Raw genomic sequence first — 13,562 nt, 5'->3', positions numbered from 1 at the left:
TGGGGGCCGTGGGGAACTGGGGAGAGCCCACGGGGCGCCGGGGGGTCCAGTGGCGCACTGAGGAGGGTCCGCTGCCATCGGGGAATGTCCGTAGGGAAATGGGGACGGCCCCCGGGCCACCACGGGGGTCCGTGGGGAACTGAGGAGGGTACAGGGGCACCGGGAGGGTCTGTGGAGCGTGGAGAGGATCCACGGGGCATTGGAGCGTGTCCGCGGGGCACTGTCCGCGGGGCATTTGAGGAGGGGTGGTGCGGGGCACCTGGACGGTCCGTGGGGCATTAGGGAGGGGCCACGTGGCATCAGGGGAGGGTCCGTGGGGAGGGGCAGGGGGCATTGGGAACTGCCCACGGGGCACCTGGATGGGTACTGGGGTACTGGGGAGGAGCCACGGGGCATCTGTGGGGGCGGCGTGGGACATCACAGGGGTCCGGGGAGCCCGGGGGAAGGGTCTGTGGGACAGCACGGGGATCCGTGGGGTATTGGAGAGGATCCATGTGGCATCAGGGGACGATCTGTGGGGCTCTGGGGACTGTCCATGGGCATCTGGGAGGGGTCTGTGGGGTATCGTGGGTGTCTGAGGCTTTGGGGAGGGTCCGTGGGGCGTTGGGCGACTGGATCAGTGGGGCACTGGAGGCTGTCCACAGGACATTGGGGTGGGGGGCCGGGCCGAGTGGCACTGGGGACTGTGGGTATGGCCTAGGGGGGAGTCCAAGGGGCAGGAAGGTGGGTCCATGGCCTCGTGGGACATGTCCAGGGGCTCTGCAGGGGCACTCGGGACACTGGGGTGGCTGGACTGCCACAGGAGGCACTGGGGCTGGGCTATCAGGGCAGATAAGGAGGGTACGTTTATATTTCTGGGTGTTCCAGGCCAGGGCCAACCAGGAAATGGACACGGACATGCGGGTGTGAATGGGACTTGGGATTAGTCATCCACGGGTGCTTAGAAGTTTGTTGTTGATTTAAAAAATGAGCTCTCCATGACTTCTAGCGGGACTGGATGCTTGCTGGCAGTCCCCACCCTCTCCTGGGGTCTCCGTCCCTCTGCCAAGCTGGAGGACCAGCGTTAAGCCCTGGAGCACAGAGACCCTGGCTCTGCCCTCCCATGAGCTCCGTGTGAAGGAGGAGGGAGGAAGGACAGGAGCACTCAGCCCTGTGCCCACAGCCCTCACTCACACATCCCGACTCCTGCCCCCAACCCAAGGCCTCTGTGTCCCTGGCATGTGTCTTGGTTTCCCCTTGTACCCGGGAGACATTTCTCCTCCTCCCTCTACCCACCTGCTCTCAAACTGCCTCAGGCAATGTTTAGAACTCTGTAAGATTCCCAGGAACTCCTCTGCTGTGGGCTTGGGGTTGGAAAGGAACTTAAAGATCAAGGGACACCTTCCTCTATCCTAGGTTGCTCCAAGCCCCATCCAACCTGGCCTTGGGCACTTCCAGGGATGGGGCAATAATTTGCACAATAATTTGCACCCCGAGTTCTGTTAACAGACAAAATAACCCTGATTCTTGTTGTTGTTGTTATTTAATTTATTTTACAACACACAAACACGTCATCGTACAACAGTAAAAACAAACAAACAAGCGCCAACAAAACCCCAAAACATTACAAACACCTCGGGAGAGCGAACGTTCCCCTGTGTCTCTGGCCAGCCCTCAGGGTTTGTCTGCGGGCCGTGGGCTGGCTGGGCAGGGCTGGCGGTCACTGGGCAGGCACGGCCAGGCGGGGCAGCGGCGGCGGGGCCTTCTGGCTGCGCTCGGCCGACATGTGCTCCAGGCGCTCCGTGTAGAACCCGTTGAAGTCCAGCCTGAGGGACAAAACACACCCGAGGCGGGGCAGGCGTGAGCAGGAGCCTCTCCCAGGACACCCCCAGCAAGCTCTGCCCTGGCCTGGGACGTCTGTGCTGTGCCACGGGTGTTGGTGGCACCTTTTCCTACTCGTGCCTTGACAGGCCCTTCACAATGCCACCTTTCACAGGGAAATCTGCCAGGAACATGTCCCAGATACATTGGGAAGGACCAAATGGTCACAGCTCTTCTCCAGCCCACACAGAGGCGTCCTGTGCGCACAAGGGCTCCTCAGTGTCCGCAGTCCCCAGCACTCCTTCAGCCCAGAGTTCACCAGCACTGAACTCTGGTACTGACTCCCACATGAAATCCTCACAGAACCACACAACACTGGCATATCCATCCCCACCACCTGCTGGCTAACACCGGGATGCTTCCCACGGATCCACAATTCACCAACACGAGCAACTGGTGGGAAGATGCCCAGCCACAAGCACAAGTGATACCTGGAAAAGCCTCTCCGAAGCAGGCAGCACCAGGGATACCACAATCCCACCTCCCCGATAATCCAAAATGGTGCCACCCAGCCCCAGGCCGGCTGTGACCTTCCCGTGGCAGATCCCAAAGCAGCCCTGGCTCGTGCACTCGTGTGCCCTGGCTCACTGAGCAGCCAACGCGAGCCCGTGAATCACACCGAAGTTACTCTCTCCCTTTCTCAAATTAGGCTGCTCCAGTACCAACTGAATGGGCACAATATTTGAGTTTCGTGTTGCTTAACAACCTCACACAAATGGCAACAAATTGTTCCTTGACATTTTTTGGTGCCTGCAGAAAACAGAGCCTCGACAGATGGAATTTATCTGTTGCTCTCTCCTGGCTGAAAAGCTTTACATTGCTTTCGTCCTCTAGGAGTTGTACCAGGGAAACCTGACACTGAGCTGAGAGTGTTGACCAACTTTTGATTCAAACACAAGGCCAGGACTCGTTGCTTTGAGGACCTGTTCCATTTCTAAAGCTGCTTCTTTCCCAGCTCAGTGAGTTGCAGATTTTGCTTGGCTTCCCTTTCAGCCGCTTTTAGGTTTAAGTGATCTGTGATAACCATTTTTTCACAATTTGTGTGGTGCTTCCTCAGCATGTGCTTATATGGCAGTTTCTTGCTTTGTGGCTGGATTCAGTGGGGGTTGCATCACTTCACATGTCCTGGTGACCTACTCTGAGCTCAGTTTCCTCCAGGCTGGTAAAGGAAGGATGCCTGATAACCACACTGATGTATAAGATTACTAACGATGTGGACTTAACTAACCCTTCTGACAAAGCCTCGCCCTGCTGTACTTCTGCTTTTCACTCCTGGGATGTGAAGGAGCGACTGAAGAGTTCCTGCAGTTGCCAACCCTCTGTCAGCACTCCCAAGAGTGGCTGGAGCTGGGCCAGGGCAGGCTCAGGCTGGAGATGAGGGAAAGGTTCTTCCCCCAGAGGGTGCTGGGCACTGCCCAGGCTCCCCAGGGAATGGGCACGGCCCCGAGGCTGCCAGAGCTCCAGGAGTGGTTGGACAGCGCTGCCAGGGATGCCCAGGCTGGGGCTGTTGGGGTGTCTGTGCAGGGCCAGGGGCTGGGCTGGGCTGGGTGATCCCTGTGGGACCCTTCCAGCTCAGGATATTCTCTGATTCTATTCTATGACACACCTGAGCAGGACTTGGGCACAACAGAGATCTGTCACCTGTGAGCTCTGAAGGAAACCCTCTGGATCTCCATCTCCTATTGTTTGGTGCCACAAATAAAATGGTTGTGCCTCAGTTACTCAGTACTACAAAATGAATAAACCAGGATCAAATAAATGATGAGCAAGTAGCACAATGTGAAAAAAAGGGCCATTTTGCTATTTATCTGACGTGTTGATGATTCCTGTTGTTATAAAAAGGTTATAAATTGGAAGAAAAGAGTGATATGTCTTATAAACTCTTCCTTATAAACTCTCTCTGTCAAATATGTTATTTCAGATGGCAACTGCCTCCACTCTGCTTCTCGGGTTCCTGTTGCCATAGAGCCCAGGCCTTGAGCCAACTGAATGGGAGCTAAATGTCACCTCTGGGCATTCACCGTGGGGCTCCCACCCTTTAAATCACCCCTGAGCAGCCTATGGGATTGGACAGGCAGGTCCCAGGGGCTGTTAACATCCAGGGTTTCTGCTAAGGAAATGGAAACATCTGGGTTGACAGGAAAGGTCCAGCAATGTCTTGGTGAAGGATTCAGGTGGTACCAGAGTCCAAACTAGGGGGGGGACCTGATAGTGATGACAGTCCAGGTGGCATAAGGACTGGGGCATGGAAATAAGGGAGGGCAAAGGACCCGGGCCCTCCTCTGAGCCTGTGGCTGCAGCTGAGGTCACTGTCCTCAGCATGAGCCATGGACAGAAGCACTGCATCATCACACTTCTCCTTTCCCCTGAGGCAGGAAGTGCTGGTTGCAAAACCCAACCTCTCTATATTTGGAAGAGCCAGCTGCAGAGGTCTCACAGCTCAGGAGTCACCTGCTGGCCCCAGCTGACGCCCCAGTGTGGGCTGTGACACTGATGGACAGCTCCTGGCCGTGGCACCGTGGGCAGGACGCACGGCCAGGCTGCGGCTGCAGCACCAGCTTGTCCCGCTGTCCTGGCACGTGTGAGACCTTCACACCATGACAAGAGCAGGTAGTTTGGTCTTCAGCACTGTGTTGGCCATGCCCTGTGTGCCCTGGCGTCATGGATTGAGCTGCCATCAAGGTCTCCTGGCTGGAGCACCATGAACAAGCCCCTCTGTCAGAACTGGTACTGGAGGTGGTAAAAATGTAAGTGCTGGGTAAAGAAGGCAGAGCTGGAGCACTGGGGAGCAGTAAATGCTCCTGCCTGAGGGACTCAACTGCTTGTGGCCCCACTCCCTGAATCTATCCTGAGTCTGGATGCTCCTGTGACACCCAGGAGTGGTGGCAGCCAGGGAAGAGCGAGAGCTTAATCCTGCCAGCCTTTTCCTACAGATGGATCCTGCCTGGGATGCCCAGGCAGATGAAGGGTGGCATAAAATGTTGAGAAGTCACACCAGCCTTTCCTAAAAGGATCTGTATAGACTTGGCTGTCCTGGTTAGTCCTGAAAGGAACAGCAATCAGTTGTACAGCTGGGGCCTGCACTCACAGCCATAAAACCAGGTTTTTGGAGAATTTTCAAGATGAGGAGGAGACCTCTGACTCTGGTCACTTCAGAGATGGAGCAAACCGGAGTTCTTAGGGCTGTGGAGAAGGGTTCCTCACCTACATTCCCATTTCAGGGACTCAGGGGCTGTGCAAACATGTGGCAGTAGCTGCACAGGAAGTTCCCAGAAGAAAAGGACAGCTGGAAGTGCAGTCTCCAATGGGAATACCTCACCTAACAGAGTTTGCAAAGCACCAGGAGTCCTGACAGCCCTGTCAGATGCTGTCAGAAAAGGCACCAGGAGGGGACAACAAACTCCTTAAGAAACATTTGTGAAACATTTTCCCTCTCTCTGCTTTCAGGTGTAGCACGTCTCAACAGAGCTGGGAGGGTTATCAGCCAGCCATAAAAGATATCCAGTGCAGATGGACAGGGAACAGAACTTCCAGGGGTTATTTTTACTGAAAAAGCAACACAGAGGATATAAACCCAGCAGCAAAACTTCCATCTCCTCTCTCTCTCTCTCCCTCTCTCCCCTATCCTGTGCACCTGACTTTTACATGTTTCTGAAGGAATTTTGATTTCCAAGAAGCTGCTTATTTAAATAAATCCAATATGGGAACTTAAAATAGACACTTCGTGATCAAACCTTTGCGTGATTTTCTCATCTTGGAATACCTACGCTGTATTTGGAAATGGGTTTATTCACTGTCTCCACAGTGAGACAATCCCCAGGAAAACTCATGCTACATTGACAATATTAATGGGCAAATGTCACATAATTCAAAGGAAAGTGTTTTGGGGTTTTTCTAAAGCCATGGGTTGAAATGCAAAGCAGTGTCTAACGACAGAATGGTCTGGGCTGGAGGGGACCTCAAGGCCCATCTCAGTCCAACCCTGTGCCATGGGCAGGGACACCTTCCACTATCCCAGGCTGCTGAGAGCTCCTAAAAACACACATTTCTCAGTGATCATCAGCAGTTCCTGAGCTGAATCTGGGACCCACGGGAGGGGCAGTTAACAGCCAGAAAAGGCCTGGCTCACCTGTAGATGATGTTGAGCATGCTGTGCTCGCAGTCATTGGTGCTGTACACGCTCAGTTTGTCCAGCAGGTCCAGCAGATGTGTGGAGAAATTGCTGTCAAACTTGTTGATGGTGGCTTCAAAGCCAGATGTGAGGTGCAGGCTGTCAGCATGCTCTGCTAAAAGCTGCCAAGACAAAGGCAGAGTGGCCCCATGTGTTTGCTGATCTGCACTTGCCAAGGGGCTGCACGTATTCCCCCCATTCCCAAGCTGCCCAGAAATACTGCCACAAAACTTCCCAGTTGCCCAGCCTCTGAAATCCATCTTTCAAAGTCCTTGGTAGTTAAAAGCCCTGCTGTGCCCAGCCTGGGAGACGCCCAGAGGAGATCCCAGCTGAGTTATCCACAAATACGTGCTGCCACTGCTCATTTTCAAGCAGGAGGAAAAGGCAGAAGACGTGTGTTGCCTAAGACAGGCTGTGACCTCTGGAGCACTGTGACTGCAGTGGTGATGCAGCTGTGTGCCAGAGGGGCTTCCGGAGGGACAGGAGGATCTGCTAACCACGGAGCAAATCCCACGTGCATCTAGACAGAGAAACACGGACAAGACAGATCCCCCAGGTATGAAAGCCATGGGCTACAAAGAGCCAGAGGTCTGGGAATGGGAAAGTGTTGGTGTTGCAGAACGCCTGGATGTGGCTCTGCACAGCTGAACACACAAGTGGAAACTCAAAACCCAGTGCAGGTGCTGCTGTGGGAGACAGGGTCTTCAAAGCAGACTTTGAGAACTCCAGCAGCGCTCCACACCGCCCACAATTCCACAAAGTCCGTGCTTTTGGGGCCAGAGGGGCTCCAGAAACCAGGAAGGGCTATCTACAAGTGGCCACCCTGGCCAGAGTGCCAGCCAGGCCCAGCTGTCCCCGTGTCCCACCTTGTTGGTCAGCTTCTTCTTGGCAGCCTCCTCAGCACGCTCCTCGTCCGTGGGCGGGCCCAGCATGGTGCCATGCTCCAGGGTGAGCCTCTCCATCTCGCTGTCCAGCTTCATGCTCTGTGTGAACCTCTGGCAGGGGCACAGCGTTGGGGACACGGTCACAGCCCGTTCTTGCCATCGTGGCAAAGCACGAGGCCCCATTCTGCCCACCCCAACTCCCAGGACAGCTAACTCTGAGACTGAATTCACCGTGTTGATACACATATCTCCCTAAACCCACTGCAAAGTGGCTTTTATAAAAGCTGTGGGCTCCCTGATGCTGCCTGGAATGTGCCCATCACCTCACCCTCAAGAGAGTGTCTCTACAGAGCACTACAACTTCAAGAAAGGGAATTTGGTCCACATGAACCTGATCTCAACAGGGAAAAAGGAGGATTTTGCAGAGTAAGAAGCCACAGAAACCATTTGGGAGAGGATGTGCACAGTCAAGCCCTAAAGCTGCTGACAGAGGGGACAGAGGCTCGTCCGTGTGGGGCTGGCAAAGGGGCGGGCAGTGGCACGGGGAGGCTGCACACACCTGCATGCAGTTGGTGAACATGACACACACAGACATCAGCTTGGAGAAGATCTTGAGCAGCTCCGGGTTGGTGAGCATGCAGTCCTTGAGGCAGTTGTCCAGGAAGCTCGTGTGGTGGCTCAGGACATCATCGATGTTGGATGCCTGTGACAATGACAAACCAAACCAGGGCAGCTGTGCTGCTCCGCCCCAAAGCTCCATCCCAGCCCCCTGCCTCTGACAGGGACCCCTCAGAGCAAGAAACTCCTCATGTACCTCCCAGAAACATCCTGAGATGGAGACTGCATCTGCATTACTGCCTTCAACTGCCCCCCACAGGCTTCAAACCTGACATCACATCCTCACAAATCGTGCTTGCTTTAGTCACCCAAACCCTCCCCTGGAAAGGATGGAGTTCTCTGCTTCATGAATTTGCATTTCCTTTGTTTTCAAATCTGCTTGCCATGGCTGCTCCCACCTTCACAAGCTCAGTAAAGTCAGCGAAAACAAGAAGAAAAGGGAAAAAACAAATCAAAGAATCTTAAATGTCAATAAACTTATCATCAAAACATACAGTTGTTCAGAAATATGCTTTAGGAGCCAATAAGGAACTGGGACATTAGGAGCCAATAAGGAACTGGGACATGCAGTGTTGCAAGGATTCTGTAAGGATTTTTTGTTCATCTCTGCTACTTCAAGAGGCTGCTCCAGTCTTGAGTTTTAAACGACAGATTCAAACTCCCTCTCGCTCTGTACACTTACGGGACGTGCTGAAGCTCGGAACTCAAGTCAAGCCTAGGAAAGAACCACAGGACTAAAACTGCCACGGCATCCACACTGCTCCAGCAGGACCCGTGCAGGAAACCGACCTCCCATATCCCTTCAAGCTACTGCAGAACAGGGATAAATGCAGCTTTCTAATGCCATGAGGATGATGATGAAGTTGTGTTGATGAAGACAATGATGTTGTGAAGATGAAGACCACAGTTATAATTTTAGGAAGAGAGTGCCTTGAATATTCAAGTGAAAATGCACAAGAGAGAAGTATGACAAATCAAATGCACCATAAGGCATTACATGAAACCAGTGAGGATCATCCTTTTCCCTCCTAAAATACAAATGAAAGGGAAAAACAGGGACAGGATAACTTCAACAACTGCCTCCATGCAAGTAAAGTAAACTGAGTGTTATATTTTGCAAACCTAAACTTGCAACAGAATTAAGAAGTAAGTACAACTCCCAGATTACCCAGGAGCTTGACATATGAACTCTTCTCATTCAGAAGTTCTTGCCAAGAACATGCAGAGATGCTCACAATGCTAGACCTGCTCCCTCCTGTGAATTCTCCAGGAAAGAGGATGACAGGGCATCAAAAAATGTTGGTTAGCTGACCCCAAAACAACTCCTCAGGGCACAGTAAGAACTAAGGTAGGATCAGCTGACACTGAAGCTGCCAAGAGCTGATTGCAGGGGTGTTGGGCTGTTTGGTACCTCAGATGAATGTTTTTCAGGGTGTAAGAGGAAAAAGATGTGCAACCCAGAACTGTCTGATCGCAGGGTGACTACCAGAGGGAATAGTAATAATAAGGGCTGTTTGGTACCTCAGATGAATGTTTTTCAGGGTGTAAGAGGAAAAAGATGTGCAACCCAGAACTGTCTGATCGCAGGGTGACTACCAGAGGGAATAATAGTAATAATAATAATAATAATAATAATAGTAATAATAATAATAATAATAATAATAATAATAATAGTAATATGAAGGAAGGCCATGCTTTACACCAAACATTCCCAGCATGTCAGTCCTTGGCAGTTGCATGGAAGGAAGAGCACAGACTCCACTTCTAAGAGCACTGTAAGTCAGCCAAGGATTCAGCTGGAGATGCCTGGACTGGTTTATGGCCTTTGCACTCTGCATCCACCTTCCTTTTCCACAGCTCTCTTTCTCCTGTGTACAGGAACGTCGAGCAGAACCTGCCTTTACATAACAGGGTGTGAGCTGGGCAGAGACAGGGGGATGCAGCACAGGAAAGGGATGTAGGGCTAATCAGGCAGAAAGGTGATGCAGAACAGCAGCACTCTGCAACGTGGCAGGAACAGCAGCTCCCAGATATTTAAATGCCTCCCACAAAATCAACAGACACCTGCAGCCACTGGAAATGGGTGTTTTTTTCCGCTATATTACATTTGTTAAGACTTTCCTTCCAACTTCACTCACCAGCTTCAGGTTCTTCTCCAGAATGTGCCATGTTGGCTCCATCACTTCAAACATCATATAATACTGGATATTCTGCACAAAATTCAGCATCCGCTGCCGCAGTGTGAAAGCACCAGCAAACCTAGGGGAGAAATCACACCCACACAGCTCAGAGCTAGCAAATGCCACGGAGAACTATCACCAGGCTTGCACAGCCAAGCAGAGCTAAATATTTCTGTCCTAGCAAATTCCTTGCTGCAGTGTGAGAGGGATTGGAAAGTCACTGCAAACCATCTCTGATTATTTTCCATTGCTTTCCCTCCATTCGTAGAGTCAGAGTTTTGAACCTGTCATAGACTTTAAATATTTGCTTATATAAAACAAAAATTTTTATATTAAACACTAAAGCAACTTTACAAGCAAACCTAAAATGTTACAAATTGACCTCCCTGAGCCTGTAAGACATTTTTAAGGATCTTTTCCACCTCAGTATTGTCTGAGCCATGTCATGAGGTATCTGATTAGCAAGGAGGAGACCCAAAACTGAAAGAGAAAAAAAAAAAAAGGCTGTACCACTTAGCTGAATGCAGGGAGAACTGCTTGGCTGTCTTATTGCTGATCCAAACGTTGCACAGCTGCCTTTCCACGTGCTTGCAGTAGAACATGTGTCTGAAAAGCATCTGGTACCTTGTCAGTGCTTTCCTGGAAAGAAACGAGAAGCCCATCCAGATGAAGGCCTGTTCTGATTGACAGACTAAGCTGTGAAGGTTGAGGCTGCTCAGAGGTAAAGAGACTTTACACAATATGTTCCCCACGCCTTCAGACACACGCAGATCTGCGCTGAACCGAGGCAGGAGAGTCACATTTGCAACCATCCCAAAGAATTCCTCTCCAAGGAGACCCTCCTCCGTACTTCCTGCCAGTGGGTGCATCACCAGCCCCCTTAATTCCCTCGAGCTCTGTGCAGGGGTCACTCACACAGGGGCTGGGGGTCAAAGCCTGTGGTCTTGTACCCACTGCACTAAGGCTGTGATGGTCACCCAAGAATTCACCAAGATTTTAGAATTTGCCCAAGAATTTACCAAGATTTTCCAAAAAAGGGGAGAAAAAGCTGTCACCAAGCTACAGGCAGCATTACCCCACCAGCAATGCACTGCCACAAGCAGATGGGGCTGCTTATTTATAGCTCTGGGACTGGATTCAGGTCTGTGCTCAGACACTTCGGCGTAGGTGTCTGCAGAGCTCCAGTCGATACAGTTCAGGAAACCTTACCAAATCCTATTTTCACTTCCATAGCTACCAGCAGAGCTAACACGCTCTGTTGGGAAGGAAGAGACAAAATTCCCAAAGCGTCGCGTCGTTAGGAAAGTCTCACCGATTCAACGGAGTTTTTAGAGGGGAAATTAAGGGAGTAATTAATTGCTGGCATTTAGCAATTTGAAATCTGCCCCTCTGTTCATGCAGTGCTGCTTGTCCCATTTGCTTGTGGCTCACAGCAGTGTTTCTCCAGGGAAACAAGAGGCAAATGCCTGCAGAAAAATGAACCATTCAGTCCCTCACAAGGCAGTTAAATGCAAAATAGCCTGTTAGAGTAGCAACAGCCCGTGTCCTCTGAGTCTGCAACCTCAGCAAGTGCATTTTTTTCTGCTCTCCAGGTTTGAGGAATGTTTGATTTTTGCATGGAAAACCTCTTGTGAGAGTACCTGCCTGTTTTTCCTTCAGTGGACTGACGCCTCACCTGTTGATGATGAGGGACAGAGGCCACTTCACAATGTAGTCGAAGGAAAAGGCCTCCAGGCCGCTGAGGGTGAGCTCTGTGGGGTCTGCACTGATGATGGCCTTCTCCTGCTTTGTTTCTATGGCCAATACTCTCAGGAGCTGCGTGATGAGGTCATGGGGCATCAAGTCGATCTGTGAAGGAAGAGCAGGAAAGAAATGAACCCACAGGATACCCACAGCTACTGTGGAACAACAGGCAAGGTGCCCACGGTCAGAGTCAGCCTCCAGTCATCAGAGCAACCTAGGAAGCAGCACGTTCTCTCCGGCACACAGATCTCCCCAAACCATGGTAGGCCTTCTGCTCAAAGTCAATTATCTTCTGCTTCCACCCATTCTCACCTTTAAATCATCCTTGAAAGGATCAGTGTTGGCTGTGCTCATTCTCAGGGCTAATTCCAGCAGAGCCTCCAGCCTCGTCGTTACGATGTCATCTACAGGCTTCTTAAGTTCCTCCTCCGTCAGATCCATGAAGTGAACAAAGAAGTCCCCTTGATCCATCAGGAAATAGTGTTTTATAGACCTGCCCAAGGAAACGAAGGGACAATTGATTACTTTCCTTAAAGCCCAGGTTAATCCATATCAAAACCTGAAGGAACAAAGGCAATCAATTCAATGAGCCTGTGGGGTTTGATCACAAAATGCTTCTCCTCCTGGAGAGCAGACAGCCATAAATAACCGGTTTGGACTAGTCTTTTATGGATGTCTCCTCCTCCCTACCCCCTCAGTCAGGACGCTTCTGTGCAGTCAGATCAGGGCTGCTGCTGTTCTTTTTTTTGCCTAGAAAAATGCAAAAAAAAAAACCCCCTTAGGTGTGTGGGGTGCAGGCTCCTGCTGCTGTCCTGAACAACTCCCAGCCCAGGGGTAGCGGCCAGTTCTGAGCAGAATCCTGGACTCCTCTCACTGAACAAACATCTGTGCTGATTTTTGTAAGTCCGGCAGACTTCTGCTGCAACAGGATACACAAACCTTGATCTTCACCTGGCACCAGGGAGAGTTACCTGCAGAGGGAACAGAGCTTGGAAGGAGCCCGAGGTGAGCCTGAGGATTCCCCAAGTGCCTGCCCAGAGATCACACGTGGTAACTGCAGGCTTTGGAGCAAAAAGAGGAGCAGCACAGCCCTAACGCAGTGTGGCTGCAGACTCCTGATCTGACTGGGCTAGACAAAGCCCTGACCTAGTTTTAGCAACAGCCTTCCAAGGAAGTTGGACCAGAGACCCCCAGACATCTTTCCCACTCAACATTTCTATCATTTTAGACTTTTCTTTTCCCCCCCCACCCTCTTCAGGGAAAAAACCCCAAATCTTATTTTTCAGGTCAACCTTTCTAAATGGAAATAGAGAGAACACCTTGGTAATATCCCAAGAGAACAGAGCTAACTAGCAGAACCAATCTATTTATCATGCATTAAGTAAAATAAATCAAACCTTAGGTGAGCCACCAGCTCTTTCTCCTCCATCAGGAAGTCCAGAAGAACTTTGCTGGCATAGTTATATGCTTTTTCTATTTGTTCCACATAGGCTCTCTCTTTTAAAGTGTAGATGACCTCTTTGGCCACAGGGCAGGTGACATCTCGCCCACATTCCCGCACAACATTTAAGTATTTCCCTGAAAATAAAAAGAATGATCCATATTCATACCTGCTGTACAGCCAACAGGGAAACTTCCACACCACTCCCTTCAAGTGGAAGGCATGATGAGAAATGTTTACACTGCGTTGTGCTGAAAGCTGGAAAGGATTGAGGCACCTTTCAAAAGATGATACAGAATTTTAAATTAGGCACCTGGTATCACATTTAAGGAGATTCAGGAATAGTTTTGCTTCCCAGTGGTGACAGAAGATCTCTGCGGGTGGCCTGAAGCACTGCAGATCTGCTCCACACGTCACTTTTGGAGGGTTTTGTACAAGGATGAGAGGTTGAACGATTCATTTAACCCCCCAAATTAACACTCAGATGGTCAAACCTCAGCTGCCCAGCTCCATCCAGCTAGAAAACCTACCCACAGAACAGCAGTGAGACAGACAGCTGCCCTTGCTGCTCCTTCCCATGTGTTATTGGATTTATGGGATTTGGGGTTTTTTTCACATCTGACTCTCCTGTCGCTCCCGATTCAGCATGACAACACCGCAAAGTG

The 13,562-nt window shown here is 50.9% G+C and overlaps 1 protein-coding gene and 1 long non-coding RNA gene across 3 annotated transcripts in view; both read right to left on the bottom strand.

Annotated features, from left to right (window-relative positions):
- Positions 1–1,534: 1,534 nt before the first annotated feature.
- The window catches only part of TUBGCP2 (tubulin gamma complex associated protein 2), a 20,942-nt gene continuing 8,914 nt past the window's right edge, over positions 1,535–13,562 (bottom strand). The window contains exons 9-17 of one of the 2 annotated variants that reach the window (XM_017733780.1): positions 12,854–13,034; positions 11,769–11,949; positions 11,389–11,561; positions 10,224–10,352; positions 9,672–9,792; positions 7,475–7,618; positions 6,898–7,026; positions 5,990–6,153; positions 1,535–1,805 (exon numbers count right to left, since the gene is read on the bottom strand). In XM_017733780.1, the coding sequence (XP_017589269.1) occupies positions 1,700–1,805; positions 5,990–6,153; positions 6,898–7,026; positions 7,475–7,618; positions 9,672–9,792; positions 10,224–10,352; positions 11,389–11,561; positions 11,769–11,949; positions 12,854–13,034 (1,328 nt within the window). In that variant the 3' untranslated portion in view covers positions 1,535–1,699. The remainder of the gene's footprint in view (positions 1,806–5,989; positions 6,154–6,897; positions 7,027–7,474; positions 7,619–9,671; positions 9,793–10,223; positions 10,353–11,388; positions 11,562–11,768; positions 11,950–12,853; positions 13,035–13,562) is intronic. The other variant, XM_017733781.1, reaches the window with a different exon arrangement.
- On the bottom strand, positions 7,819–9,664 carry LOC108446638. Its single transcript, XR_001861902.1, has 2 exons — positions 9,055–9,664; positions 7,819–8,944 (listed from the first exon to the last, which is right to left on the bottom strand). It is a non-coding gene; the product is annotated as an uncharacterized LOC108446638 (long non-coding RNA).

The sequence above is a fragment of the Corvus brachyrhynchos genome, unplaced genomic scaffold (assembly GCF_000691975.1).
Source record: "Corvus brachyrhynchos isolate BGI_N302 unplaced genomic scaffold, ASM69197v1 scaffold334, whole genome shotgun sequence".
Taxonomy (NCBI): Eukaryota; Metazoa; Chordata; class Aves; order Passeriformes; family Corvidae; genus Corvus; species Corvus brachyrhynchos.
Note: the sequence above shows the minus strand (reverse complement) of the source record. Positions and strands in the feature narration are given on the sequence as shown.